The 27074-nt window shown below is 40.4% G+C and overlaps 2 protein-coding genes across 2 annotated transcripts in view; one reads left to right on the top strand and one right to left on the bottom strand.

The window, feature by feature from the left end:
* Positions 1–26265, top strand: part of LOC112464535 (probable tyrosine-protein phosphatase F54C8.4) — a 31562-nt gene extending 5297 nt beyond the window's left edge. The window contains exons 3-6 of the mRNA XM_025031584.1: positions 11328–11359; positions 12240–12327; positions 14663–14742; positions 26106–26265. Coding sequence (XP_024887352.1) covers positions 11328–11359; positions 12240–12327; positions 14663–14742; positions 26106–26250 — 345 coding nt within the window. The 3' untranslated portion in view covers positions 26251–26265. The remainder of the gene's footprint in view (positions 1–11327; positions 11360–12239; positions 12328–14662; positions 14743–26105) is intronic.
* LOC112464547 lies at positions 20548–21978 on the bottom strand. The gene is made up of 3 exons (XM_025031596.1): positions 21867–21978; positions 21329–21516; positions 20548–21140 (listed from the first exon to the last, which is right to left on the bottom strand). Exons 1-3 carry the CDS (start codon positions 21929–21931, stop codon positions 21025–21027), a joined length of 369 nt encoding a protein of 122 aa, XP_024887364.1. The 5' UTR covers positions 21932–21978; the 3' UTR covers positions 20548–21024.
* Positions 26266–27074: the final 809 nt, after the last annotated feature.

Here is a 27074-nt window from a genome sequence, read left to right as displayed (position 1 = left end):
TAATCGGAATGCGAGATAAATAGATAACTATCAAGTTTTCTCTCACTGTTTCTTTTTGAGCGATAGCGGGGACTGCACATTTCGATCGACTATATATTTTTTGGACTGTCACAGCAATGTGGGCGATTTCTGCACGGTGGTAGAATATTAATTCGTCGGGGAGCTAGGGTAGGCCTCGCTCGAGAAGATAGCGTCTCTTCGTGGGTGATATCTGTATTTCAACCCTCGAAAAATCCCAAACATTGAGATCGTAATCGCATGAACTTCTCAGTTACACACGGGCTACTCGCCCTCGTCGTAAGCAGCCGTGTCTTCGGGGATAAGATGAATGGAGGGATTGATCATTTTGTGTTTTAAATTTGCCTAACATTTTCTAGAGGAATGTATCCTTCCAACGGTGTACTGAAGGATAACGCGTTTCGATTCACGAGATACAATTTATTCTCTCTGTCTGCAATCAAAATCAGCAAGCCTCGAATATATTGTGGTGTCAAAATTATTTACAGAATTTTTACAGACTCTGACATAAGATGCAACTGTTGACATTTATTTTTGACACAAAGTACAACTTTGATTTTACTTTGGTTAATATAGTTATCGGGGAAACGAAAACACGCAACATTCTTTAGAGATATATATGTACATCTATATTTTATACATAGATTCTTTATTTTTTAACTGTTGAAGTTTAATGAGACTTTTTCTCGACGCTTGTTCATTTGATTTCACAGTATAGTCTTAATCGTGCCCAAATATCCCGTCGACTTGTTTGATTAATTCCATTATGATAACCTAGGAATGTAGGATACCTTTTTCCTAATAGATGACCCTTTCATTTCTCACAGCTTTTACCTGTATCGGGAAAAGTGCCGGCCACGCGAATGACGACGAAAGCAACATCGATCGGAGTCGCTTCTGTGATTTTCGAAATGTAACGCATTTACATCTCGTGGATATCGTATCGATTCTTCGCCCGACATATATGCAGCAATCATTATTCACGACTACATGACGTTTTTGCTAGCATACCATGTTAGGATTAGCCGCAAACATTTTTTCACGTATGATTTATGTGCGAGATCCTCGCGAACTTCGTCGCTCCTGCGACGTATTCGTGTCACGGACCGGAGTCCCGCGTCCTTCTTGACTGACCCTCTCGTTTTCTTTTTTTTTACGACAAAATATTAAGTAACGGCCCTCGACGATAGCTATCGGTTTGGTCACTGTCGGAGATAATAAACGGCGGCATTGTGCCTTGTCGCAGACGCTAATCTCGCGGGTAAACAGCCGACTTCGTGCGCGTAATCGGCCATTCTTATTGTTTCGCGCAGATTTTATTGCGAATTTACGAAATTTTTGCGATTGGACCATTTCGGATTGATGTGACAGGGTGACTTGTATAATATTCATACAATTTTTTATCTAACATTCAATGTACATAATGATTCCATTAGTCTTCTTGAATTACCTTCGGTAATTATACTGAATGCTATCGAATACTAATCAGATGGAAATTTTTTAATATGAAATTTTTTAATATGAAATCTCTCGAATTTCAGTAAATTCACAACTTGATTTAACACATTTTTTTTGCTTGATGCGCAAGATTATTCGATTACATAGTATCTAGATATGGATTGATTTGTCGAAGAAGTGTTAGCTTAAGATTACATCGTTTAATGATCCTTCTCACGAATCTCGGCGGAAGATTACGGTAATTAATTCGGGACACGTCCTCGCGTCACTATTACGTTTCCCATCGGCAATCGGCCGTGCATGGTCGTTAGATAAGCGGATTTATTAGCTCACCGCGAAGCGAGCGCGCGTTCTATGTTATTAGCAATTGTAAGTGTTTGTTTAACACTCGCTGAAGAGAGGTGGATCCGCGGGCGCCTCCTCATCTTCCCATAGCCGTGTGCAGCCGTTTCACAAAAGGGATGAGCTGCGCGGCGGGAGGAAGAAGGAAGGCGGTCGGGAGAAAAGGAGACGGCGATTGTAATTTATGCCGAAGTTAGCGAGCAACTTCGATGACTTTGTAAAATATTACTGATCCCCGTTTCGAAGATCTTATCTAGATCCGACACCGCGCTCCGTTTCGTCGGAACGCCTTCCTTCTTTTCTTCTCTTCTCTTCTGCTCCTTCTTCTTCTTCTTCATCATTCTCTTCTTCTTGCGCTCGCCCTTCGCTCCTTCGTCGTCGCCCTCCTCGTTTCTGCTCTTCCTCTAGCAGCCTGGCGCCTCTAAAAGGGGTCGTCGTGCGTCACGCCGAGACCCACTGCGCCAGAACGACTTTGCTTTCGAAGTTCCGCCGATCGGCCACCGAAGAAAGCATATAAACATGTCATTTGTTGATGAAACTAGTTTTTATCTACGTCGGAGCGTCGCGAAAGTGTTGAACATTTACTAAATTGGACGCTGCTGGTTATTTTATTTGTTATCGACACCGTTGTCTCGCGATCTAACATTGTCACACTCGGCGGCTCGATTTTAAAATAGAAAACGAAACGGTATACGGAATTTGTGCGCGATGACGATACGTGTATCGATCTCTTCACTTTTGCGTCCCGCAATAGCGCTCTGATGTAATATTTTAATGCCTGAATTTTACCTGACTTACGCGGAGCGCAGTTTAGGTGTGGATTTATATAAATTAACAAACGCTATATGTATCGTTACCAACAGAACAAGTTAACTGGTTAGTAAAAGTTTTTGTCACGGTGCGGATGTGGATGGGTTCATACAGGTGTGCGCGCATTGAAGGGGATGATCGCGCGGGAAGCTCGACGTGCAGGACACTTTTGTCACGCCGTCCCATCTATCGTGTCTCATCTGATATGGTAGCTGGGCCACGGTCTATCTCCGCTAGATAAGATGGCGAGTGTTCATCTCGGGGGGTCCTTTCTTTCCGGGAAGCCCGCGGAGTAAAGATCTCGCAGTAGCCAGCATTATCTTCTTACCCGATCGTGTTCCGCTGTTCCTCTCATTTTGCGAGGCTTCGTTATACGCGTAGGTACTGCCCATTTGTACACGTACGTGCACAGCAAGGCGGTGACGCGCGTAGTCGTAAAGAATCTGGAAGATATACTCAACCGGTTAGCATATCTGTATCTAGTGCAGTTCAACGGCTCGCGCAGCTTTTGATGCGATCTGGCATGTTTTGTATACTAGCACCTTAAGGTGTATCCGTCACATAAATAATACTTCTAAAAAAAATTCATAGTTCCATGTTTACTAAGAATATGGAGTCTACAGACATTTGTTTAAAATAACTTTATAAAATGTTAGTATTAAAATAAAGGAAACGTTATCATTAGTCTCAATTTTACTTCTATAATCTAATATTGTCATACATTTAAATATTTTCACGCGTAGAATATATATAAAATTATTATTCTATGCATCCGACATATTTTACTTTTTCTTTTTGTTGATATTATTTTGTTTTATTTGAGAGTTAAAATTCGCGGCTCTTTTATGTAGATTTATAAAACATGAAAATAAGTCTTTCTCTGCTAAATTTGAGATATTAAATGATTTTATCGATTGCACTATTTACGAAATTAAATAGTTTAACTTTTGAAATATGTAAAATATTATAATAAATAGGATGTTATTCACAAATAAAATAACAAAATTAATTATTTGTAGATTAATATATAATAAATATATTTTATTAGAAAGAAAAAACAAGCGGTAATATTTTAAATAGACATCAGATAAAGCAACTTTTTTATAAAGATTGCATACATACACTGTTTATTTCATATACACTGCGATACAATTTTTGATAACTATTTTTTTTAAACAATGTTAAATAACATTTTATATAACAGCAACTTAAAAGTGTGAACGAACGAATTGAAAGCGATCAGTTTTTTTTTTTTTTTTTTTTTTAGAAATTATTGTTGAGACGTAGGAGGCCATTTCTGCGGTATATGCACCGACCCTTTTGATATGAGTACGGGGGAAATAATGGACCGCAAATGTTTCGCGGGAAGTTCTCACAGAGCGATGGGAATCGTTGAGGAGGCAATAGTATTACTTTTCCTTTATTTCTCAACTCGTACTCTTCTCCCCGCTCCCGATCTTGCCTTTTACATTCTTTCTTCGCTCGATTTCTCCCATTCCATATCCAGCGTCATTATACGTGACGAAGTGCAGTATTGCTTGGATTGTATCGCGCAAGCTTTGCAGAAGAAAAGAAAGAGAAAACAAAACAGTGGGAGAGAGGGGGGAAGGGAGCAAGATGAAAAAAAGAGAGATTGAGGGGATGAAAGGAACGAACGATTGTGGATTTGCCCGGTGGTTTGGATGCCACGGCCCGAGAGAGACGCGGCTCTGGCTTTATGCTTCTGGTACATAAATTTTCTGTGAATGGCGCGCGTATGAGCCGGCGCCCACCGTTTCTGTGTCCTACTCCCGCTATCGTCACCCTTCTCTGCACCGTCGAGATTTTCCCGGTCTTCGTTGTTTCTCTTTCCCTCTTCCGTTCCTCCCGTTTCCGTGCTCCTTCGGACCTGCTCTATCCAGGGTGGTCGGAGGCCTGATCCTCCCTTCTGCGAGATCGCCCGTCTGTTTACGAAAGCGTCACCGGACGCGAGGATGACACGTGAAGAAATTTCCAAATTTATTGGCCCCGCGGTCGCCGCCTCCCACTGGTTCTGTTGCATCGTCGATTAGTTCCAACGTCCTCGAGAAAAAGGCGCAGCAAGGCGGCAGGCGGTGCTTATGTCCTATAAATCTTCGCGTAACCGGTGCGTCGGATCTATCGGGGAGACCGCGCGATTGGTTACGCGCGTTATAGAGCAATATCGGAGGAATTATTTGTTTAGCTGGCGATCTCCGCGGTAACCATTGCTCGCGATCTGTTTCCCTTGCGCGCGAACGAATTTCATGGAAACGCGCGATTTGGCGAAAAGCACCGGCGATGAGGTACGGTGGATTACGAAGACAAAGAGGGAGATACAAAGTCAGTCAACTGCAAATGGGTGTGCTTTGGGGAGGGGGAGGGGTAACCGGGCATCAACGGCGCCATCAGCAGCTGCCGCGGACCTTAAGATCCTCGGGAAATCTTCTTACCTTTCCTTTCCTCCTCGAGAAACTGACGAGGCGGGGTCATGCCGAGGCAAGAAACAAACATTTGTTTAAACGATCCCGACAAGTCACGGCCATAAATACCTGCGGGTCGTTAATCTTGTCTTCGGTCGCGCCGGTCTTTCGTTAATGTATAATGTATTCTCACCCCCGTAGCTAAAACAATCAATTCATTGGAACCTCCGACACGCCGACGAGACTCTGTTCTTAGGGGCATGACCCGGGTATAGAAAAAAAGAGAGAAAGAGAGAAACGGTGTGGATAGAGATGAAGGGCTGCCGCGATCTTTCTCGTTTCGGGAATAGCGGTCATCGTCGGTGACTTAATGTGACTTTGCGGGCATTGTTACGATCTTGTATGATCCATCCGTAAGAATTTCGTAATAAAAGCGACGTTCGATCCTGACTAGGAAATGCCGATGCTGGTATAAGTCATTTCGGCCATTTGCTGTAACTGCGCCGTGAATACCGGAAGCCCGACGCCGCAAAATGATGGCATGGTAGCTTTAGAGAGTCTACTAGGGCTCCATTCGGCGCTACCCACACGAAAGCGTTATAACGTCCTTCTGCAATGCCCGCCCGTAATATCCTTTAATGCATGTCGACGACATCGCGATTGCTACAAAGGGGGGACCGTACATCGTGTCGATATTGCAACACTGTTCCTGTGGAAAATGGATTATATCGATTTTTATTAATCTTACACGGTCTATATATAGTTTGTTTTGCCATTTTTAAATTAGCATTGCATTTTCTAGCGATCTTATGAATAATTTATAATCCAAATATAATTTATTGTATTCTAATATAGGCAAAGCAATAAAAAGTTCAGTAAACCAATTTCTCTAAAGTTATTATATGTAATAAGAACACAGTATTCATAATGTAATTTCAACTGTCAGAGTGCATTAGAGGTCTAATAAACTAAAGAAAAAAGTATGAAAGATAAATTATATATTAGATTATTGTCTGTTAAGATTTAATGGTAGACCATAAGTCAATGTTCCGGTCTACGCGTCGCTCATAATAAAACATGACGATAGAAAACGCAAATATTCATTAGCTTCTTGCCGAACGCGTCTCGCAAATAGATCATCATTCATCCGTAAGATTCATTGTAATTACTTGTCTAGCGTCTAATATCGCCCCAATCTGGCGACATAAATATTTCGGTCTCGCGGTATCGTTTTGCATGCGTTCCCTCGTATGTCACAGCCGACGACGGACCACCGGCGACAACGAGAAACAAATTCGGGGAACAAATTCGTGATGTCGGCGAACGTGGAGGATCGCAATTCTCCGTCTGCCGGGGCACGAATAAGGAGAGGCGGACCCCCCGGGGCGCGCGGACCGCCCTGAAAATATTTTTAATTTTATTACGGCCTGTAATATGGAAATTCTATGGTCGCGGTTATCAGGTGTGAATTGAATTATAGCGACTGCCGACGCGGCCCTATTATTTATACATGGTCGGGTAACATGTTCCCCGACTTTCGCCGTGCTGTGCCCGAGCGTTCGGTCGGTGATAGGAAACACGCGGCGCGCGGATGGTAGTCTATAAAGCCACGTGTCGGAGCGGTACTAATTCGTTATCCACACAGAATGGCGAGGCTACGCCGCCGTATCGCGGTAATACGATGCCTATAATCAATTCCCGAGCGCTTGCAGCACCCGCGTTAAGGAATAAACCTTGACATATTGCTGATACAAACGATTCAATTTATCTCCTCGCTCCTCGTTGTGTCTTGGAGAATTTTGGCACCTTCCTTCCGAAATCGTTTTCTCGACCTTTTCTCACGTACGAATCCGGCACGTGTGATTTCATAATATCGTTTCAGAATTATCTGTGTTTGTAAATTTTTTATGTAAAACTTGGAAAAAAAATATATTTGAGATACCTTGTATTTTACCGCCGTATAATGGCCGATGATATCTCTTGGAACCCCGCTAATGGTCAATTCACTGGACACAATGGGGTTTGAGGAGTGGTCGCTAATCGACGTTGTATCGATCGGCTTTGGATCTTTTCGAAAATCGTAAAAGGACCACGAAATATCGAACTGAGGTATGATTATTAAAGAAGGCCGGAGAGAGAATCAATTTTCACAGATTCTCGCAGAGGCATTCTACTTTTAAAATAGTTTACCTACTGCGCACGCGGAAGGTGGAAATTGATGGATTCACGTTTCATTTGTTATCCAAGATCATATGCGACTAAAATTACTTCTCACGTGTTAAAAGATATTCTATTCAAATAAATTACGTGGTTTTATCGGTCATTTCAACGATAGAAGACTAAAATCGGGAACGACAAATTATATAATTATATAATTGACACTTAATTACGCCGAAACTTAAATCCGTAATTAATAGTGAAGATGCGGAGATTTATTTTTACTCTCCAAATTCAGAAGTTTTAACGTTTCTCGAATTCATATGTAGTTGATGATGCATCTTTCAGTGACTGCTAAAAAATCATTGACGATGACGATAGCAAACGACGCGACACGTCGCGTCGTGTTGTCGTACATGTCTTCTGTCCGCGTAGGTGACCTATTTTAGATCGCTTCGAATCTTCTGCCAAACGAGGAAGTAAGTGGATACGAATAATGTCGCGCATATATCAGCTCGAGATGGTCATATAGCAGTCTATATGGCTTCTCTGCATGGCTCTATATGAACGCGTAGAAATGTCGTTCGTTCTCTCATGCAGTAAAATGTTCCTTTCGCAGGTTGTCGACTTCCTTTTTTCTCTCCATCTCGTTTTTATAGGCTTCGTTCATCAATCTATGCATTGTATTTTCTTATTTTAGATCATTCTTCTTATAATATAAAGTTTCAAAATTTAGGGCAAGTATTATAAATCTGATATATAATTTTGCAAATTAGAATCCGTTCTAAGAAATCTCTCATACGTTAATTAATAAAATTAATTACTGTAATCTCTGCATATAAATTTAAAAAAATTGATTTTGGATAATTACATGGAGTTAAATGGAGTTGATTAGAGTTTTTTGATGACATAAAGTTATTTAATCACTTATTGAGCGTTGTATTTCAAAATAGCGTGTTTCACTATGATTCTCAGCAATTAACACATAAGCTTTGAACAACGCTTGTTTGTGAAGATAATCTCGAACGATACTTTTGAGAGAGTGAGCGTGTTAAGTGAGATACAATAATTTTTTGGACAAAGCTTGATGGCAATGTTCTGCCTGGTTCACTCTTCACGCTCGGCCATTCAGGAAACTAGATGTTTACGAGCAATTCATGGAGTAATACGGAGTATACGGTAACTTAGTGACACGTGGAATTTGACGACGTTTCGCTTATTTCTGTTACGAAAGTGCTTCTGTTCGCTCGCCATTGTTCACATTGCCCTTTGAATTGCTGTGCCGTCCTAGTTTGCATTAGACCAATTTTGCTTCGCTATTATGATGTATTGTGTCTTTTGGAGAGACACGAGAGGTATTGCTACAAGTTTATTTTTACAAAATTGGCATTCTCTATTTTTAGAATTTTGATATAATTAATGGAGTTCTTATCTAGATAATTTTTTTTTATTTGTTGCCGATTGATTTCTCACACTTACAACTTGAAAAGTTAGATACAGAAGAACCAAGACATTTTTATTTTTCTAAATTTTTTGAGAAAATATGTAGGTAGATATACGTGTACGTAACTGTAATAATTTTTAGCGATTTGCTAATAGACCGTTTAGAAAATTTCAATCATATTGTCATCGATACATCGCACATGAATTTGCGGTTACCCCCTGTTTACGCCGAAGTTCTCACGCCAGTTTCGCCGAGATTACGCCGTCCACTTCGAATGACCAGGCAAGGACCTTGGGAATATTACGGCCCACTCGGTACAAAGGCGTGGAAGCTCACCCCTCGTAAATATTTCCAATAAATATCATCGATACCTACCGTTGACCAACGCCTACGTCGTGCGCCAAGATCACATTTTTTCGATGGCTTTGTACCTCCTTGCGCTTGATCAACACTCATTTTTACGAATTTTTACGACCACAGCAAATTTTTCATTGAATAATGATATACAGTTGCATTTATGTATCAATATGTAAAAACATTTCGGTACGCTTTTAGTGGAGTTAAGTTTTATTCTATTTATTCAATTCTTTAATATTTTATATAAAAATTATATATTTTTTAAATATTATTTTTTTTGAGATAAAAAATTTAGCTACCACAGAGAGTACAGTGGAAACATGAAATAATATTTAATCCCTTTAATCGATATACGTAAGGTTATTTTACGTATTTAAGTAATCATAGAAACAGAAATGATTCCGAAGCTAGTGGCATATTTGCTAGAGAATGAAAATGGGAGGTATAGTAGGAAGCTTTCCGACGCACGACGGATACTGCGTGAACTCGTGCGAACCGTCAGGAAGATTCACACAATGCAGGCGCGGTCCGATAATCCTGATTTAGACGGGCCTATATATTAGATTAAGGATCGTGAAATTGAATGGTGGAATCAGCGGAGAGAACGATCCGGCTGTCAACTGCGAGCAACGGAGTGTATCGTGCGAAAAATAAACTGCCCCTGGCGCGAGTGGGGTTAGTAAATTTCGCAGGTGGTCCAAAGCTACCTGTATATCCTCTATCTTTCTTCTTCTCTTCTTCTCCTTCTCTCATTTCGACTCTTCTCCGTTGGTTTGCGTTCCCGGAGTATTCCTTTCCGTCGAGGAGTGCCGCGAATGTCCTCTCCCGAGAAGGCTCGTAAATCCTTGCATTTACCTCGCGCCTTCTGTCCTTACTTGGAGCGTAAATACGCGAATCCCGACTCGTCAAAGGCGAGGCGCATGCACGCTGGCATTCGCCAGCCACCATTGCGTCATAGCATTGTTCGTTGTGAATTTTTAATCTCATGTTCTTACATCATGTACGCATCACACATAATTACTAAATTGTTAATATTACAGTCACTGCTACCATTCGCGATGTTAAAGACAAGCTATTTTACGTTAGTTACATTAAAACTTATAAATTACATTAATCAAAACAGGACTATTTATTGAATCGCGTTTGATTAATTATTAATAGAAATGCACTCAGAGAATGCAAGTAGTTTATACATTTCATAATGTACATAAGCACACATATCTAATGTATGCCTTTCATGAATTATATGTTGTGTTAATTATGAAATCGCGAAATTACACTTCAAGATGTGAAACGTACGAGCAACAGAAGCGGCTATAAAACAGAGTAGGAAAATATCTCACGCCTAGTCAACGTCGGATTATTACGTCGAACACAAAAGCCATACCACGAGTCCATTATTAATGCGACCGATACTCATTCCGTACTCATCCGTAGATACGATCTCTGCCTAGCCAATCGGAGAGATAGCTACGTCTAAACCCGTAATTACCATTAGCCCACCCATAGCGGGTGCGACGTTACAAGCCGATTAACGAAAGTTTCAATTTACCTTGCACCGTATTCTACGCCTGTTAATCTAAAACGTGCGTGTATAAATAGTACACACCATGTTATTACTTTCTTGAACTTGCATTGTTTAGCTAACAGCTCATCTTTCTTTCGTGTTGTTAAAAAAATATTTTGTTTATTAGATTTTTCTGTGGCATTTCTGAATATAATGGATTGAGTAACGAGCATATTCAACGATGTAATTGTTGCAAATAATCTTCAAAATCTCACAAAGATGCTCATCATAACAATATGAATATTGACGAGATAGAATCCGTGAACTACGTCTTTAATATCGATATCTTTGATATCGGTGTCTTCTCTGTCGAGAAGTGCCGGTGTTACAATCATCGAGTCATCGTGCCCGTGGCGGGAGCGTGCCTTTAAGGTTTCTCACCGGTGTTCACCACCGACATCATCGCGTATCGTTATTTAACGTGAGACTCGAGTCAATCAATCATTCGTTAGCGATATATGCGATCCGTGATCGCGGCGCGCGATGGTCTCGTGCGGTCTGTTAAGCTTGCGCTATTAATTAACCAGAAATAGGGAATGACTTGCGATATTGTACATACATCCGTACGGGTCTCATACGAGACGAAAGTATGCAGCGATGGTAATCATCGCGGAGATGAAGTCGTTCAGAGATGCCGTTTAAAGTTTCTCCCGAAGCACCGCTGCAGTCGCGGCTGTCGCTAAGCTAAGGGTTATTAATTATTTCTCGCTGGCGTTTTCCTCGGTGATGAATGTTGTCTTCTTTTTTGTTTCAGGCGATAGCGAAGAATCTGCAGCCGGAGCAACGGTGAGTATCGGGGATGACTTGTCGTTTGGACACCTCTCGTGTAAACATCGCCGGCCAACCGCCTCTCTTTCATTCCGCAAATATCTGTACCGCGTTTACAACACGGTGCAGAATTTCTCTCCTTGTAGACAGGAGATGATGCATGAGCGTACTAAAGCACATTAGCGAGATCCGACGCGGAGTGGTGTCGCGTCGCGGTAACCCGACGCGCGAAAAGAAAAAAGAAAGGAGTATTAGTCGTTCGTCGATAAATCGTGGCCGCTCGTGGAAATTATAGTAATGATTATAGTGGTGCGTTCGAAGAGAGACGTGATACTTCTCACTCGAGAACTCTCAGCTACATAAATCTGCCGGGTCACATTAGCTCGCCGCTAATTGCTTTTAAATCGACCAGTGTATCCTAATAAATTTCACGAGCTTTTTTTTTAATAACATTTCGGCGCGGACACGAGCGAGGGTTGTTTATTTATGGGAAATTATTCGGGGCAAAGCGTGGTCGTGCTCGTTTCTGTATCTACGCACGCACGCACGCACGCACGCACGCACCTGGTACGTCTCAAAGGTTTTGATATATCGAAAGGGATGGTGAAACTATTTGGGCCGACACCCCCGCCTAATCCGATCCCTTTCGTTTGGAGCCTCGGAGATTCCTTGCTTTCCTTAATATATCATCCAGTCGTACAGATCGCGCCCCTCGAGAAGAATCTCCCTCTGTGTACGCCGTCTTAACCGACTAGATTCTCCTATCTTCTTTATATCTATAAACGAAGAAAGACGTCGTTTTATGATTCAAGTAGCGCAGGAATTTTACGAGCGATCGATAAATCGAAACACCACTCACCGCGCACATTATAATCCGGCCATGTGTCCGTTGTTGCAGATTTACTACCGCAAAATTGCTGCAAGCCTTTCCTCATCTCAAGTATATCGTCGACTTGACCAATACTTATCGCTACTATGACAAAAAGGTAAGGGATACAAAGCTGAAACTTGATTTTAGCATGCATAACCAAACGACCGATTTTTACCGACTTGAACAATAATCGCTCTACATAATCGATAATTAATACATACCGATATAATCACGCTAATTTTGAGAGAAATGTTTTAAACATGTTACAGAACGTAACGTAGAAAATAAATAAATTTGAGATTGTTACACGCGATTAAAAAGGGGCCATACGCCAGGCAATATCGTTTGATGAAATAATACTGATGTAGCTACATGAATTTAATGCGGAAACATATCGCGTATCGTTCGAATTTCAAGCCGTAATTCGCTATGTTTATGCACGCGCTCCCTTACCTTTTAGTAACTCGAGATGAGAGACGTCTTCTCTTTTCACTCTCCCGCAAGTTGTCACCTGCTGCATTCCTTGATCGGGCAGATATACAAATTCTCTCTTTCCTTTTCTCAAACTTCACGGTTCAACTATCTGTTATCGTTGTTCGTCTATCATATTTCCCTCGGTTTCATCTGCCCCTCTTCGTTCGTTCTCGCTTTGACATTCTAATATCGCATCAGAGTCAGTTTCCGACTTGAGAACGCTCCGAGAGCGGTCCGACTAATTTGTAGCGAGGGTAAGAGGGGCCGGGAGCTAATGAACTTATTATTAGATTTTTGGAATAGCCAGCTGCCACAACGACTCGATCGGCTGACTGACTGCCGGTCCGAGCCGTTGTGCCGAACGGGAATGTGTCCGCGATGCTTTCTGGGTCAGCTGTCAGAAAGAAGGACCGAAGACCGATCAATTATATTAATAAGCCGTGGAGTCGGTTCAGTCGCTTCTCCGCTTTTTGCCCCGGCCCCACCGACGTTTGGACAGCCATTTGCCACGCGAGGAGAGTGAGGAATCCCAGGGGGATATATGTTTTAAAAAAAACATTATACACGCCGCCGTGAACATCAATAGCGCTGCGGGGCAACGATAATTAACAGAGAGATCTCTCTCGGTGTCGCCCACGCCTAATTAGAGCGCATTATACATGTATAATGAAGCGCTTAGTCGGTCCTTTAATTTTCCTGCCCGTGGCCGATGTCATGGGGGAAAACAAGATTGTAGAGACAAAGGACCTCGCATACCGGTTCGTAAAGATTTTATCGTTAGATGTGTCTTTTACTCTCTCAGTTTTGTGTATATTTACATATACAAAACTCTTGCTGTTTGCGTACGCGGTGCACGCTGAGTTTTCTATCTTCTTCTTCTTAAAATCTCAGAAATACGATGAGCCCCATTAGATACGGTTAGAGAATCTCTCCTATATGAAGAGAATTATTTATAAGTGTAATTGTTATTATAATATTTCTCGTTCTCGAGAATTATTTTTCTTTTTTTCTGATTTATTATAAAGTAACTTGTAACTTTGCTTTTATTATGATTGAAAATCGGAGATATTCTTGAACGTGCGAAAGAATTTCTTGCGCATTATCGACGGTTCGAGAAAAGAAAATAGGTTCGATATAGCCATTAAGCGCAATAGTGCACGATCACCAGGATTGAGTTTCTAATATCTCGCTAAAAGCAAAGTCGAAAAGATTGATTATTATGACGTGATCTGTCATCAGAGTGGAAAAACTAGTCGTAACTGTTATCTGACATCACTCAGGTTAGAGTTACTGTGTTATTATTGTTATTGTTAAACGGCGTTTTTTAAAGATGACGATAAATATGTTAACGGAGCACAAGATATTGCTCCATTTTTTAATTAATTTTTGTCTCATGTTATTCATATTTTTTCGCAACGATTTATTTTTATATTATATTTATTAGCTTATTTCGGTTCGTTAATAGTGCGTTTGGAAGTATCATCCAAGAGACAGATAATAGCGAGATTCATGAATATGCAACATACGTTGTTGCTTCTAGGCGGACACGCGGGTATCAAATAATTCCTTTCGAGATACAAATGATTGTGAATCTTTCTTTCATTCGTGTCGATTAGTCTACGGAGTATTTTTCCTTTCCGCCCTTGCACATTTTGTATCTAATGATCGGTTGTTTCGATTTCCGAACGTTCAGTTTACGTCGTACTTGAATAACAAACACGTTCGCACTCAGAAACGTATGATTATCCGCATTGTTTGTAATTGACGGTTTTACGTGTGACAATTAGCGATGCTAATGAGTGCGCCGGGACGGTTTAACAGGACAATAGCTTGGTCGATCAGATTATACGCGTGTTCAATTCAATACGCGTTTTATTAATGCATCTGCGTTTCATGCGACGGAGAATATTATGTTTTTATTACGCAACATCACATATGCATGTGATTGTTCATTGTTGTTAACGGTTCTGTTACAGGAATTTACAAATGCTGGTATTAAATATGAGAAGATTGCTATTCCTGGGAGGAAGATACCAACTAGGGATATAATCGAAAAGTAAGTATGCGAATGATTTTATTTACAATGCTAGATACAATTATATAAAACGTCAATGACATATGACGGTGCTCGTGATATTTATATTGGCTCGATAAATGTATGATATTGATCATTAAAAGTCTCAGTTTGCTTAAAATACATCTTTGAAAATTGCGAATTTTGCAGGTATATGTAGTCTTAACACTTCTTTTGTCGTAACATATTTTAAACTGATTAAAATTCAGGAAAATTATTTATGTGTACTTAAAAAAAGATTAGTCTGACATGGAATGGCTCTCCATTGAATCTAACAATCCATTCGATTTAATGTCAGGCACGCGTGCAAGACAACGTGAACCTTTTCTGGTACGACTTGCGTTAACCTCTCGCTTAATGCCAATCGTATTTCATATTTATTATCCCTTCATGGCGATTGGCGATTGATCAGCGCGCGATTCGCATAGCGCAGGTGACGGCCGGTTAATCATTCGCCTGCAAATCATATTACTTTAACAAGGAAGCCGAGCCCGGCATGTACCGTTTTTCTGGTTCTCGGCATTCCGCCGTCGAGAAACCAGGGGCGAATATCGCGTCTGAAATTTATCGCTCATCGCTCTTTCTCTTTCTCTACCTCTCTTTCTCTCCTTCCTTGGATATTTTCGTTCACTAATTTAGACCGTAAAGCGTCAGCTATACAGCGAATCGTGTTACACTATTATTCGGAATACCTTGGTTCACATTGCAGCGAGGAATGAGTTTAGTTACGAGTATCTCGACGATTTTTTTTGGCTTTAATTATTTGCCAATTGTGATCTGCAACTCCACGCTCAATAATATTATTAGATAAATTTCTAGTTTTCGTTATGTCTTTGACATCTTTGGTTAAAAATGTACATTGTGTATAAAAAAAAAAATATAATATTAGGCATTCTTTCGATACTTAAAACTGCATTTTTATTATTATATTATTTTTTAAAGCTATTTTAATGATAATAAAATATTAAAGCTATAACAAAAAACTATAATTTTTTAATTTTTTTTACTTAAAAAAATTATTTTTAATGAGGGCAGAGTATTTTTGATTTTTATAAAATTATCGTTATACTTTCAGAAAGTAAGAAATTTATAAAAATTTATATGGTTAGGTATTGATATAGATTATAGAATATCAATAGCTATAACAATTCCGCTTATCTTAATCGATCACGAAGGACCTTGCGGTCCTTGAACGGAGAGAAAAGATGCAATTACTAAAATTCTCATCCAATGGTCGTTAAGTAGCCGAAACGGGTTGAATAAAATTCCCGAAATTCTGATGTTCAAGATAACGTCCAATTCTTCGTACTTTACTCGTACGGAATGGAGACGCGTGTTAACCTTTGTACGGCGCCATCACGCGCACGTGTGTAGCTCTTCTGCTTCGAATGGTACATGCAAAGTGGTCTGACGGGGCTGGTCAGTCGACTAATTAACTGCAATAAACGTCCAATGATTTACCGAACATTGTGCATCGTACCCATACTCTCCTGCTCGTCTTCCGTCTCCTGTCTCTCTCATGCTTTCGTCCTCTCTCTCCGTTATCGTGTGCGTGCAAAGGACATCCCTAAGTGCTACACGGTTGGATAATGTGTAAGGATTGCGTTATACGATCGAGGAAGAGTAATGCAAGAGCGCCGTAATTAGCGGCAGTTTCTTACGACGTATAAAAACTATTTATTATTACGATAATAAAAGTATTAATTATCAGTGTCCGCTCTCAAGTGTGTTGGGAAATGTTTGCGTTCGTGGAGAAATATGAAGACGTTCTACGGCGATATCCGACGCAATTATTTCTCGCGGCGAAGGTGCTACTAAAAACATTCGCATAAGTGCGTCGCGCGAAGAACATGACACGCGCGTAAATTTTTAACGACGTCACGTCGCATCGGGCCGAATTTTTCGACGGCTACCGCATTTAAATACTATTTACTCGTTCGATCGAGTGGGAAATAAATACGTGAGATATATTTCTTTAATGCGCGGGAACAATGTTGACCACTCGCGAGCCAGCCGAGCGGGTCAAAGCACGACCTTTCGCGCGATCATCCGACTTCTCGCTCTCCTCCCTCGGTCGTCGATCGGCCCGCACAAAGGACGCGGCCCGATTTGTATAATTCGAGGATAAAACGGTGATTCGCATCAGCGGTTAATAGCCGACAGGTATGCGAATAGCCTATCGCGCGGATGCCCGTCTGGTCCCGGCGCACTACTCTTTTGTTGATCTCTTTGAGTGAGACCTGATGGCTTTGTGGCTCGGCTGTTGCGCGACGTGTAATTAACTGCATCCTTGATAGGATTGGATCGGTTACCGGCGCTGTGCCGTTGTGAGGCCGATACGAGGAAGAAATAGAGATAGGGAGAAAGAGATGAGAAAGAGAAATGGTGAAAGAGGCAGAACGGAGTGCTTCCAGGGGTGAAAAAACACTAGGCGCCGTTTAATATCCTAGATATCCTTGAACTCTGACGAAAACGCGGAGGTGGACGAAAAGGTGAGATTGCGGTGAGCAAGGCGAAACCAACATAGACATCGCGCAAGGAGATGGCAAGGAGGCCACCTTTTGGAGTCGACCTTTCTCTGAATTTTTCCTATTTGTCTTTTTGGCCTCATCCTTCGGAGGTCGTGGTGCTCGTATCAGCGGAATTTATCAGGCAGTAATGTTAACTTACACTGGCCGGAATTTCTTCTCTTTCGCGCGTCTCGCGGTCGTCACGCGTCTGGAAGATCGAAAGTGTTGATCCTTTGCCTCAAGGATATCTTCGCGAATGCGTCTACGAAGCGCCAAAAGCGAACGTGCCAAAAATAGCCTTACAGCGGGCGCTTACGCTCGTTGACACTCGAAAATGGTATTTGGAAGGTAAACGACGTTTCCTTATTTCGCAGCGCAGTATTCAGGATTGACGATCGGTGATTAAAGGAGAAATCGCGGAGAAAGAACGGACGATATTACTCTCGCTCGGGACGGAGTCTTAAATTTCACGCGGCTAATTGCGTTCTTTGAGTGGTCGGTTAACGGGGTTCATGGCAACAAGTGCCTGCCTTTATTCGATAATTGATTTACTTAATGGGAAAGTTAATAAAAAGATGTAAAATAAAGACATAAATTATATCGTAAATTATATCGTTTTTCGTAAAGGCAATTTCATATTATTAGTTTGTGTTATCCAACATTGGGAGTTTTAGTTTTTTGTATAATTATTAAGTTATGATTTACGCATATATATATATTTAGGATTGAAATTTCATATATATAGGTAATAAATAAATTTTTAATTTGGAATTAAATAATATGGCTTGTTATTTATAAGTGCCGCGCAAATAGAACGTTAATGTTACTATTTTCAAGAAATTATTAGGCAGTGGTTTTGGTTCCCGCAACATGCAAGCCGTTATTTGGTAGTGTTCGTTCCGTAAACGTTTTCGGTTACCAACGATAATCACGTTGATAGCGGTTCATTAGTCTCGTGTGTGGCGGATTAAGCAATTTCACGTGAACCATGATGTTAATTGAAACACAAGCGTGCGCAATGTGAGCCTGATGCACGATTCTAGAACTGCAGTAATGGTTCGGATTTTTTATACTTGTATAAGCCGTGCATAGTTTTTTTTGCCTGTTTTTCTTATGTATCTATCGGATCGGTTCTATTGTAAGATATACTATGAAATATTTTATGAAATAAAATTTAATTTACTATATATTAACATCATTAATATAATTAACATTATTAGATGGCATTTCTTTGATTGTCATTCGAATTACAGCTACTGATATTATAATATTAATAATATCATATGCGGTATATCTTGTTCTTCTGCTAAGAATTTTAACAAGCCAAACGTAATTAAAGAGTCTTAAGAGTTCTCCTGTATTCAAGAAATCTATATTTTACTGGAAGGGGGTGGGATAATCTTTTGATGATTGCGCGAACATAAACTTCGACGATGTTTCCCTGAAAGATTGGTGATTGGTTTCCTTAGCGCTCGGGGCGAACCCATCTCAAATATTCTGACGTGTGGCGTCTCACGGGGCCGCGGTACTCCGACGGTGCGTGCCGCGTGGAAATCACGGGAGAGGCACGTTTTAGCAAATGATTGTGGGTGGTAAACGCGCGAGCGCGCGTTTCTCTTCCATGCGCATAATGCGTCCGAGCGCGTGCACGTTGCTTCGTATTTCCGGTGCCGTTAATTCGGCTCGCCGCGGCTCGAGAGCTGAACGGCGCCGGAGCTACAAGTCGTCCTCGAGGAGAAAGAGAGGAGAGATTCCTGCTCTCGCCTCTCTTTGTTCTCTCCATCTTGGCAAGCGTCTCGCATCGGGAACGACGAAGGAACGTGCGTACGCGCGTCTCACGCTCGGGACCACCCGGGCGATCGCTTCATTACGTAAATTCGCCACCACTCGCGTCCTCCGCGTCTTCGCGTGCCCGTTTCGTCCGTGCACGCGCCGCGCCGCGCCGTCCCGCCGCGCCGTCCATTCTTCGTGCGATACCAGGCAATGATGCTCAAAGGTGATTTCGCGCGAAATACCAACACAACGCGTTCTTCCGAGAACTCGCCGAATTGATCGGACATCCTTGGTCAGAAATGATAATGCATGTATAAGAATGTATTCCTGGGTCAATATTAATCTTCTTCTCAACAAAAACTAGTCCCTGAACACTATTTAATATTCGATATAATTGAGCATCTATAATCAATCTTGGAGAATGTAAAAATGATAAAATCTTATTATCTAATTAATTCTATGATAAGATTTTATCTTAAAGAATATTATATATTCATAAACGTTAATTTACAGCGAAAAATTCTTGTTTAATCTGAATTTTCAGATTTGTCTCATTACGCTCTACCTATCAATCATGTTACGTGTATGATAGACTTTAATTAATCCAATTTGTCGTCCAAGTATTTTATTTTCGATAACTGTTCTAATCGATCAATTTCTGCAATTATTAGCTGGATGAATTATTCATTTTCGAATGGAGATATAGTCGCATCTTTAAAATTGAGTATATTTTAAGCTATGTATTTTATATGATGACAAATTACGCACTTTGGAGATAGGATGACCGTGAAAACAGGCGTGTACCGAGTGCTGCTATAACCGTGCGCCTTCCGTATACGCGACTCTGATTGAGAAACAGTCAGTCGGAGTGTTTGCGCAGTACTTCTACGATATCTTCGGTGTTCCGGGATCTGTGCTGGGAGTACAGCCATACAAACATCGGTTAACCGTTCACCTACCTACGACCGCGCGGTCCATGCATTAAACATTCTCAAACACGAACGATCTTACGTCCAGCGATGGGCCAACTTCGCTGATCCGTGTGTACTTGCGTGAAAACACAATCCGCGGTCGTGAATTTTGAAACAGGACGCGGATTTTTGTTGCAATTAAAACTGCTGCGTCGCACGACTATTCTTTATGCCATGGATTTTTTTCTGGTTTTTTTTTTCATGTGTTGTGCGTACGTTGCACCACCTTGAATAAAATTCAACCGTTTACTAATAAATCATATTTACATATAAATCAAATATACTGTGCAGAGTGTAAAATACAAACAAGCACGAGTGTACATACTTGTGCAGATTAGTTGATTGCATCTCAGTAGTTACTTTGATATGCTTTTATATCTGTTAAGAGAGTAGAATTGATAAATAAGCGATTTTACGTTAACTAAGTATCCTAATAATTTATAGATATCTTAGTAATTTATATGGACAGATTTTTAATTTATTCATCACAGTAGATTTAAAGAGTTTTGTCTTCTCGTCTAAATGTAGGGCAAGGAAAAAAACAGTGACGCAAAACGCAAACATGGGTAAAAATCAAAGAAAACGAATTTATGGGCGGAAGAAAGGGTAGCCAAAACTGCGCTTGGAATAGTAGGAAGGCTAGCTCTAGGTCAGCTTTGATCGCGATGACCACACACTTTGCTTTAGGAAACTTGGTCAGAAATATTCTCGGGATATAGATTTTAATTCAAATTTAAAGATTTGCATTGGTTTTTCATTTGAGGCATATTAAATTTATATACCAATCTGTGTATCGTAAGAAGGAAAATGCATTAAATTATTTACTCTTAAGCATTTCCCGCAAGGTGTAACTCTAACCATTCTAGGGTATTGTCTTCCGTAGTCCCCTGGATATTGCGTTGCTCTTGTACGTCTCGATCTATACGTTTCAGGAGCAACAGTCGATTCGGAGATAGGGGTCGGACGTTGTGCCGCACTTCTCAAGCGTTCTAATGTTTCTCTTGCTAGCTCTAGAAAAATATAACGATTTTGTGTAAATTATTTACATATCTGAATATGCATCGATCATGATGTAACTTGCCGCCCATATCTTCCTCAGTATCCTCGACATCTGATGCTGCATCGACTGAAAATCAGAATTAATTAAACGATTAGATTAAATTATTGTTTTATATTTTCCTATTGATTAGTTTCAGCAGAAATTAGAAAGTTTTGATTTGGAAGCAATTTTGTGTCAAGAAAACAAAACTAACTGTTGCATTATATCTATATGATAATGCACTATTACATATTATACATGAATTTTCTATTTACAATCGATTCGCCGTGGAACAATGGCCACTCCAGTTGTAAGATCTAGTCTACGTGGAGTAGGTCTTAAACGGGTTCGAGGAATAGGACGTTGATAATCTTGCTGTATAGTTCTTTTTGGAGTCGAGATATATTCTGGACTAAATTCATCCTCATAATATCTTGTCGATGTACGGAGATCTTCTGGAGTTCTAGTTGAAGTTCACATACTTTTTAGTATTTTTTTAATAAATTGAGATGATCTTTTATTCTGATCGTGAAAACGCTGTTTATGAAAGTTCATATAACATTAAGAAGAAAATATATATTATAATATATATTATATACTATAATATATATAATATGTTACATTTTTATGATGATTAAATATAGAAAATATTTTTTCAAATAATTGATTATATCATCTATATTTTCCAACAATATGTTTAGTTTAGAAATTGTTATACATTGACGATAATGTGTTGGATAACAATGTTGAATAATAATGGAGTTATATATTTAATAAAATCTTAATGCAAAAAATTATATATAGGTTACGTACGTCTCAAACTCGGAAAGTGCAGTGTGATATTCTTCTCTATTAGTATCTGGATTGCAAGTACACATAGTCGATTTTACAGAACAAATATACTTATTTCGTAATTTTGAAAATGTTGTGCCGAAAAATTTTACAAATGTGAAATATTACGTCAAAATTATAGCCTTACATAGCGTCGATCGATCAAGGCCTGTCGACTGCTTCTCTCATCATCCTTCACAGCGCAGAATAATTCGTATATGCATCATATCTTTGTAAATGGAAACTTGATTGAACTTGCATTTTTACATTATTAATGCACACTGAAACGAAATAACAAAGCAAGTTTTTTCAAATTCTTATTGCATGATGTGATTTTATAAAAACAATTTTTTTTTTAATTTAAATAAGAAACGTAATCTCGGCAAAAAGAATTTTAAGAATTTTACGAAAATATTTATATACCTAAGTTAAATAAAGTTTCATTCATCTTGACACGAGTGCCTTATGAATCGTTCGAGGTATAATGCCATTTAACACTGTTGACTAGGCAAGTTTTTATTTCGATCGAGCACAATAATTCTCTTTTACATTTCGACTCGTTTACGTTAGTCAATTGAAATCTGGAATAAAAAATTGTTCGTTTAACGGACTTTGAAAGCCTGACGTGTCCCGCGGATAATCAACGCGGGTTGCCTGTGTGTCTGAAATTCTGAGCGCCATGATGTATTTATTTATCATCGTTTTGTCAGACGGCAAAATTGTAACTTGATATTCATTAGATTTAAATAGCACAACGCGTTGTTCTTCCGATCGAGCTTCTAGATAACGTGTGATTACGCAATCGCGCCGTCTTCACGGCATGACATAGACCGGTCGTGTGATCTCCCAGGAAAGTTACACGCACGCACGCAAATGGGCGCGAGCACGTAGTACGGTGGGCGCGTGCGAAGGACCACACACCGTGTGATATTCAAATGAACGCCACTTACGACCGACAATCGCGCTGCCATAAACGTCGTTTCGCGGTTTCACAGGCGTGTCTCCTTATTCCGGTCGAACTGCTCCGTGTGATTTTGACGGTTTTTACACGAAACAAACTGGAGTTATCGGCAGAGCCATCTCGATAGGCCCTACAGTTAATTAGCGACGATATCACTTAGATTTGAGAAGATTGTAAAAGCGTGTTTCCATTAACACCTTGGTTGCGGAGACCATATGATATTCGCAATACGCGGTAATAACTGTCCCGAGAACATCACGTAGATGTAACGCTATTGAAGTATAATTATTTAAGAAAAATTGTAGAAAAAAAGAATCGACGTATGAAGATAAATTTACATATTAGCAATATTACTTGCTAATATAACTGAATTAAATAATGTTGAATTTACGTGATAATATAGTTGAAGTGTTACAGATGATTTTTAATAGTGCCAGTTATATGTGTATATTATGTAATTGTATGAATACTAGAATATATGTATATATAATATTCTAGATTAATTTTTGTAATTGTTAAAGGGCGGAAAACAGGTTGGAAGGACAAATTAAAAACGCGCGAAATTATATGACATAACGAGCGGAACTGCATTTAGCTATTTGCTAGTAACCGAATCGATCAGTTTGTGGTCTCTAGCATAGAAACGCTCAAGATAAATGACACTTCTCGATATTGAATAAAAAGGTAAACACTCGATACGCGGTGAAATCTATGCATTCATAGCGGCCAACGCAGTAAAATATTCCTAGAAGGAATTCATCCACTGATAGATGACTGGTTTTATAAATATTGATGGCCGCGGGTCTTACATAGCGGGTCAGAGAGCTTTTGATTTTGGTTTTCCGACGGGGGGATGGCGTCGGAAATATGGCCATCGCGCTGATGACGCCAACGATGATGATGATGATCATGATGATGATGATGGAGCTGGTTCTCGATATTGGGTTCTTCGAGGGGAATTCCTACTGGGCAGAGCGCGAAGCGCCGTGTACAACGACACCTCCGCGTCCATCTCGAATCTGTAATTCAAATCCGAAAGTCAAATTAATTTAACGCTCGTCATTTTTCACGTTTCGGCGGCGCCGCGCCGCGCCGCTCCGCGGCACGCGGAGCCCCGGCAGCTATCCTTCGATATTTCATCCCGTAGAAGGCTGTGGCCCACACTCTCCCCCCGTGATAGATGCATCTCCTCGTGATTGTGCTGTCACGCTCTTGAACCGTGGAAGACGCGCCACGAATATTTCAAGTATTACAAATAATGTGCGACCGTGGGAGCGAGTGACAGTTGACGTTGCACGCGCTATTCCGCTACCGATACGTACATGGAAGATTTATCTCATTCCTTGCACTGACCTTGCACAGACTATGTGTCGCGAGCTACATAGAGTCGTGTAAATTTGTCGTATCTCATGTGCACTTTATGACAATGAATTATGACAATGAATTTTTCACCAGGTTGTTCAACTTATGGAGACGTATTGATGTAGTTAATGCCCCTAAGAATAACGATGATGTTTACGATTCGATTGGAGTACAATCCAAAACGAGATGCACCTATTTCGAGAGTCATTATGAGTTAACAAGCCCTCGCAGGTTATAAATATCTCTCACCTTATAACCTATCGATATTGAACGGTGGTTGAGACCAGTCGGCAAGCCGTGAATGAGTTAGTGCTTATAATCGCGTTAGCCTAATCGGTGCTGTAGGGAGTCCGTTTCGGAGTTGAAAGGGACCAAAGGCACTAAAACGGTCCTATTAAATTTCTATAGACCGCCACAATTGGGCCACCCAATCCCCAATACAATAACGAGCGTACAGTAACTTTTCGGAGAACTAAATCTATCTAGGTTCGGTGAAGAGGATGAAACGATTTCATGCTTGTCACCACTATTCTCATTTCCTTGGAAACTAAATGTTAGCATATTTCTTAAATTTATTTCAACATGAGATCTCGGTGTCTCTTTCAAATTATTAATTAATCTTGGGTTGTGCAAAGTTTGAGCGAAAGATTTCATAATGTTGATGTAAAATATTAAATTTATACAAGACAAATCAGTTTCACGTTGGCATTAATTATTATCGAAACATTTCGCTTGGCTCAGCGCATATGGAATATTTTCGAGAAATTCTCGAAGAAAAAGACACGTGAACAGCTTTTTATATAATTTATCGAGCAATCGAAGTAGGCTTAATCCGTTAACGAATTCTTTTCCTTCTCCGCCCTCGGCGACGACGGTGAAGGGAAACCGACGTGATGCACGACTGCACCCCCATAAATTATTATATAACCGCCACCCTATCTCCGAATATCTGCGAAGTTTCAGAAATCTCTTTCTCGTCTTTCCATTTCTCCTGTCTTCTATCCCATAGATCACAAAGAAGCCGCCAGTAAGTTCACGGTAAAGTTTATAGGAGACAAAAGGGGAAATGTGTTGGCCGCTGAAAAATCGCCGGCGCTGCAGCTATTATTAATCCACGTCGGAAACGCGTGAGTCCCGTTGCGACGTGTTTTCATGACATAATTTGGAATCGATTTAACTTCTTAGCGCCTCTGCGTGACGCGTAAAGGACTCTTACTCGCCTGCACCCGTCCGTAACTCAGGACGTACAACATTCCGGCTCTTAAGTCTCATTACCATACTCCTTCGTTTGCCGCTCGGGTTCTGCATACCTATTACATAGCTATTACACTGCTGCCGGTTTGCTCGACCGGTTACCGGTACCTGAATATTTATTTAGCCGATTACTTTTTTCATCGACTCCGGGGAAATTCGATCGCCGTCGCGCTGGCTGCTTCGTAAAATTACGGGCAGCGAATGAAGGACGGATAAGAGGCTGCTGTGCCCTTTCAAAGGCGGCGCAGTTATTACGCATGCTTATAATATTGCGCTTGAGATATTAATTACGTTATTTAGCCGAGATAACTAATTAGATATAATCCGTATAAATAATTAGATGGCAAAAATGTTAATGCTCACTAAATAAGTTATTCTACGAACTAATTATTATTAACAAGAGTCGCAGAATGCTACTCAATACATATATGTACCCTAATATATATATAGATATATTTCTCGTTGGAAAGTTTCTTTAGCTGGCTCCGGTCATGTAAAATTCTATACAAATTTAGATTGATTGTTAAAAAGTAAATTGTCTTTTTGCAGTGTCAATTGCCTTTTTTGAAAGATAAAGTCACAAAACTAGATTGCAATCACTAATGCTGCCAAAAGTAAAGAATTTTTGCTTTCTCTCCTTGCAGATTCTTTAAAGTGATGGATGATTTCACATCGACATGCGGTGAAGGTGAGTTTGCATTACTTCAAATATACTTGAAACAAAGTTCCTCGACTCAAGAAATCGAAGTAACTTTATTGCATCTACCACAATCTTGGACAAATATGTAACGCTTTGCATTGATCGCGAGTAGTCGCATCGCTGAGATGTTTGATGAAAGTTGCAAGACTCATGTCTGTGATCGGCGCCAACTAAAATGCATCAGGTTCGACAACAGTAGGAAATAGCTCTTAAGAAACTTCGTACCAACAAACGTAAAGAAAAAAAAGAAGCAACATCGAACGCACTGACGGGTACTCGTGTTTCTGGCGAGAAAAATCTCTGGTGGGAATCCTCGCTCGAACGAAACTGCTGATCACGACTGTACGGACGCATCCCTTTCTAATTTACTCTCTCGATTACGGCTCGGCCGTGTTGTACGTTGTGAGAATGAATGTAGAATAGTCGGTGGTTGTTTTACTCGCGCGATTGTACGATCCGGCTTCTGTGTTTCGAACGAAGGAGAATTCGACAAAGACGACGACGACGACGACGATTGGAAACGAATTCGACCGGAGAGTTCGAGAGGCGAAGGATCGCCCACGCGCGAAGTATATACCGGGGCGTTGTTAATTATCTGCCGCCGTTTATCAACCAGTAGAGAAGAAAGTTCCCTTGAGCGTTTCTTCTTCTCCTCCCTATACTCTCGTTTCTTTTTCTTCGTTCCCGTCGTCGTTTTCTTCCTTTTCGTCTCTTCTCCGCGTGTGTAACCTCGCGTTTCTGTCCCTCCATTTTTTCTCATGCCAAACGGCCAGTCATATCTATGAGACTACGTCGGGATCCGGTGGAACACGTGTACACCATAATTTAAGAATCGAGTTTTGATCTCTGCTTTATTTCGAGGTATCTTTAAATCTCTATGTATCTAGGATCTATTGTCGTTGAGGTACACGTT

This window comes from Temnothorax curvispinosus, unplaced genomic scaffold (assembly GCF_003070985.1).
Source record: "Temnothorax curvispinosus isolate PA1 unplaced genomic scaffold, ASM307098v1 QBEX01001498.1, whole genome shotgun sequence".
Classification (NCBI taxonomy): Eukaryota; Metazoa; Arthropoda; class Insecta; order Hymenoptera; family Formicidae; genus Temnothorax; species Temnothorax curvispinosus.
This window is presented reverse-complemented; position numbering and strand designations above follow the sequence as displayed.

What these genes read in the sequence shown, in the direction of transcription:
- LOC112464547 (XM_025031596.1), bottom strand. Translation starts at nt 21,931, where the DNA reads ATGTGTACTTGCAATCCAGATACTAATAGAGAAGAATATCACACTGCA. An exon ending in GCACTTTCCGAGTTTGAGAC is followed by an intron (nt 21,517 to 21,866) that starts GTACGTAACCTA and finishes AACTTCAACTAG; the next exon opens with AACTCCAGAAGATCTCCGTA. An exon ending in TGTTCCACGGCGAATCGATT is followed by an intron (nt 21,141 to 21,328) that starts GTAAATAGAAAA and finishes TCTGATTTTCAG; the next exon opens with TCGATGCAGCATCAGATGTC.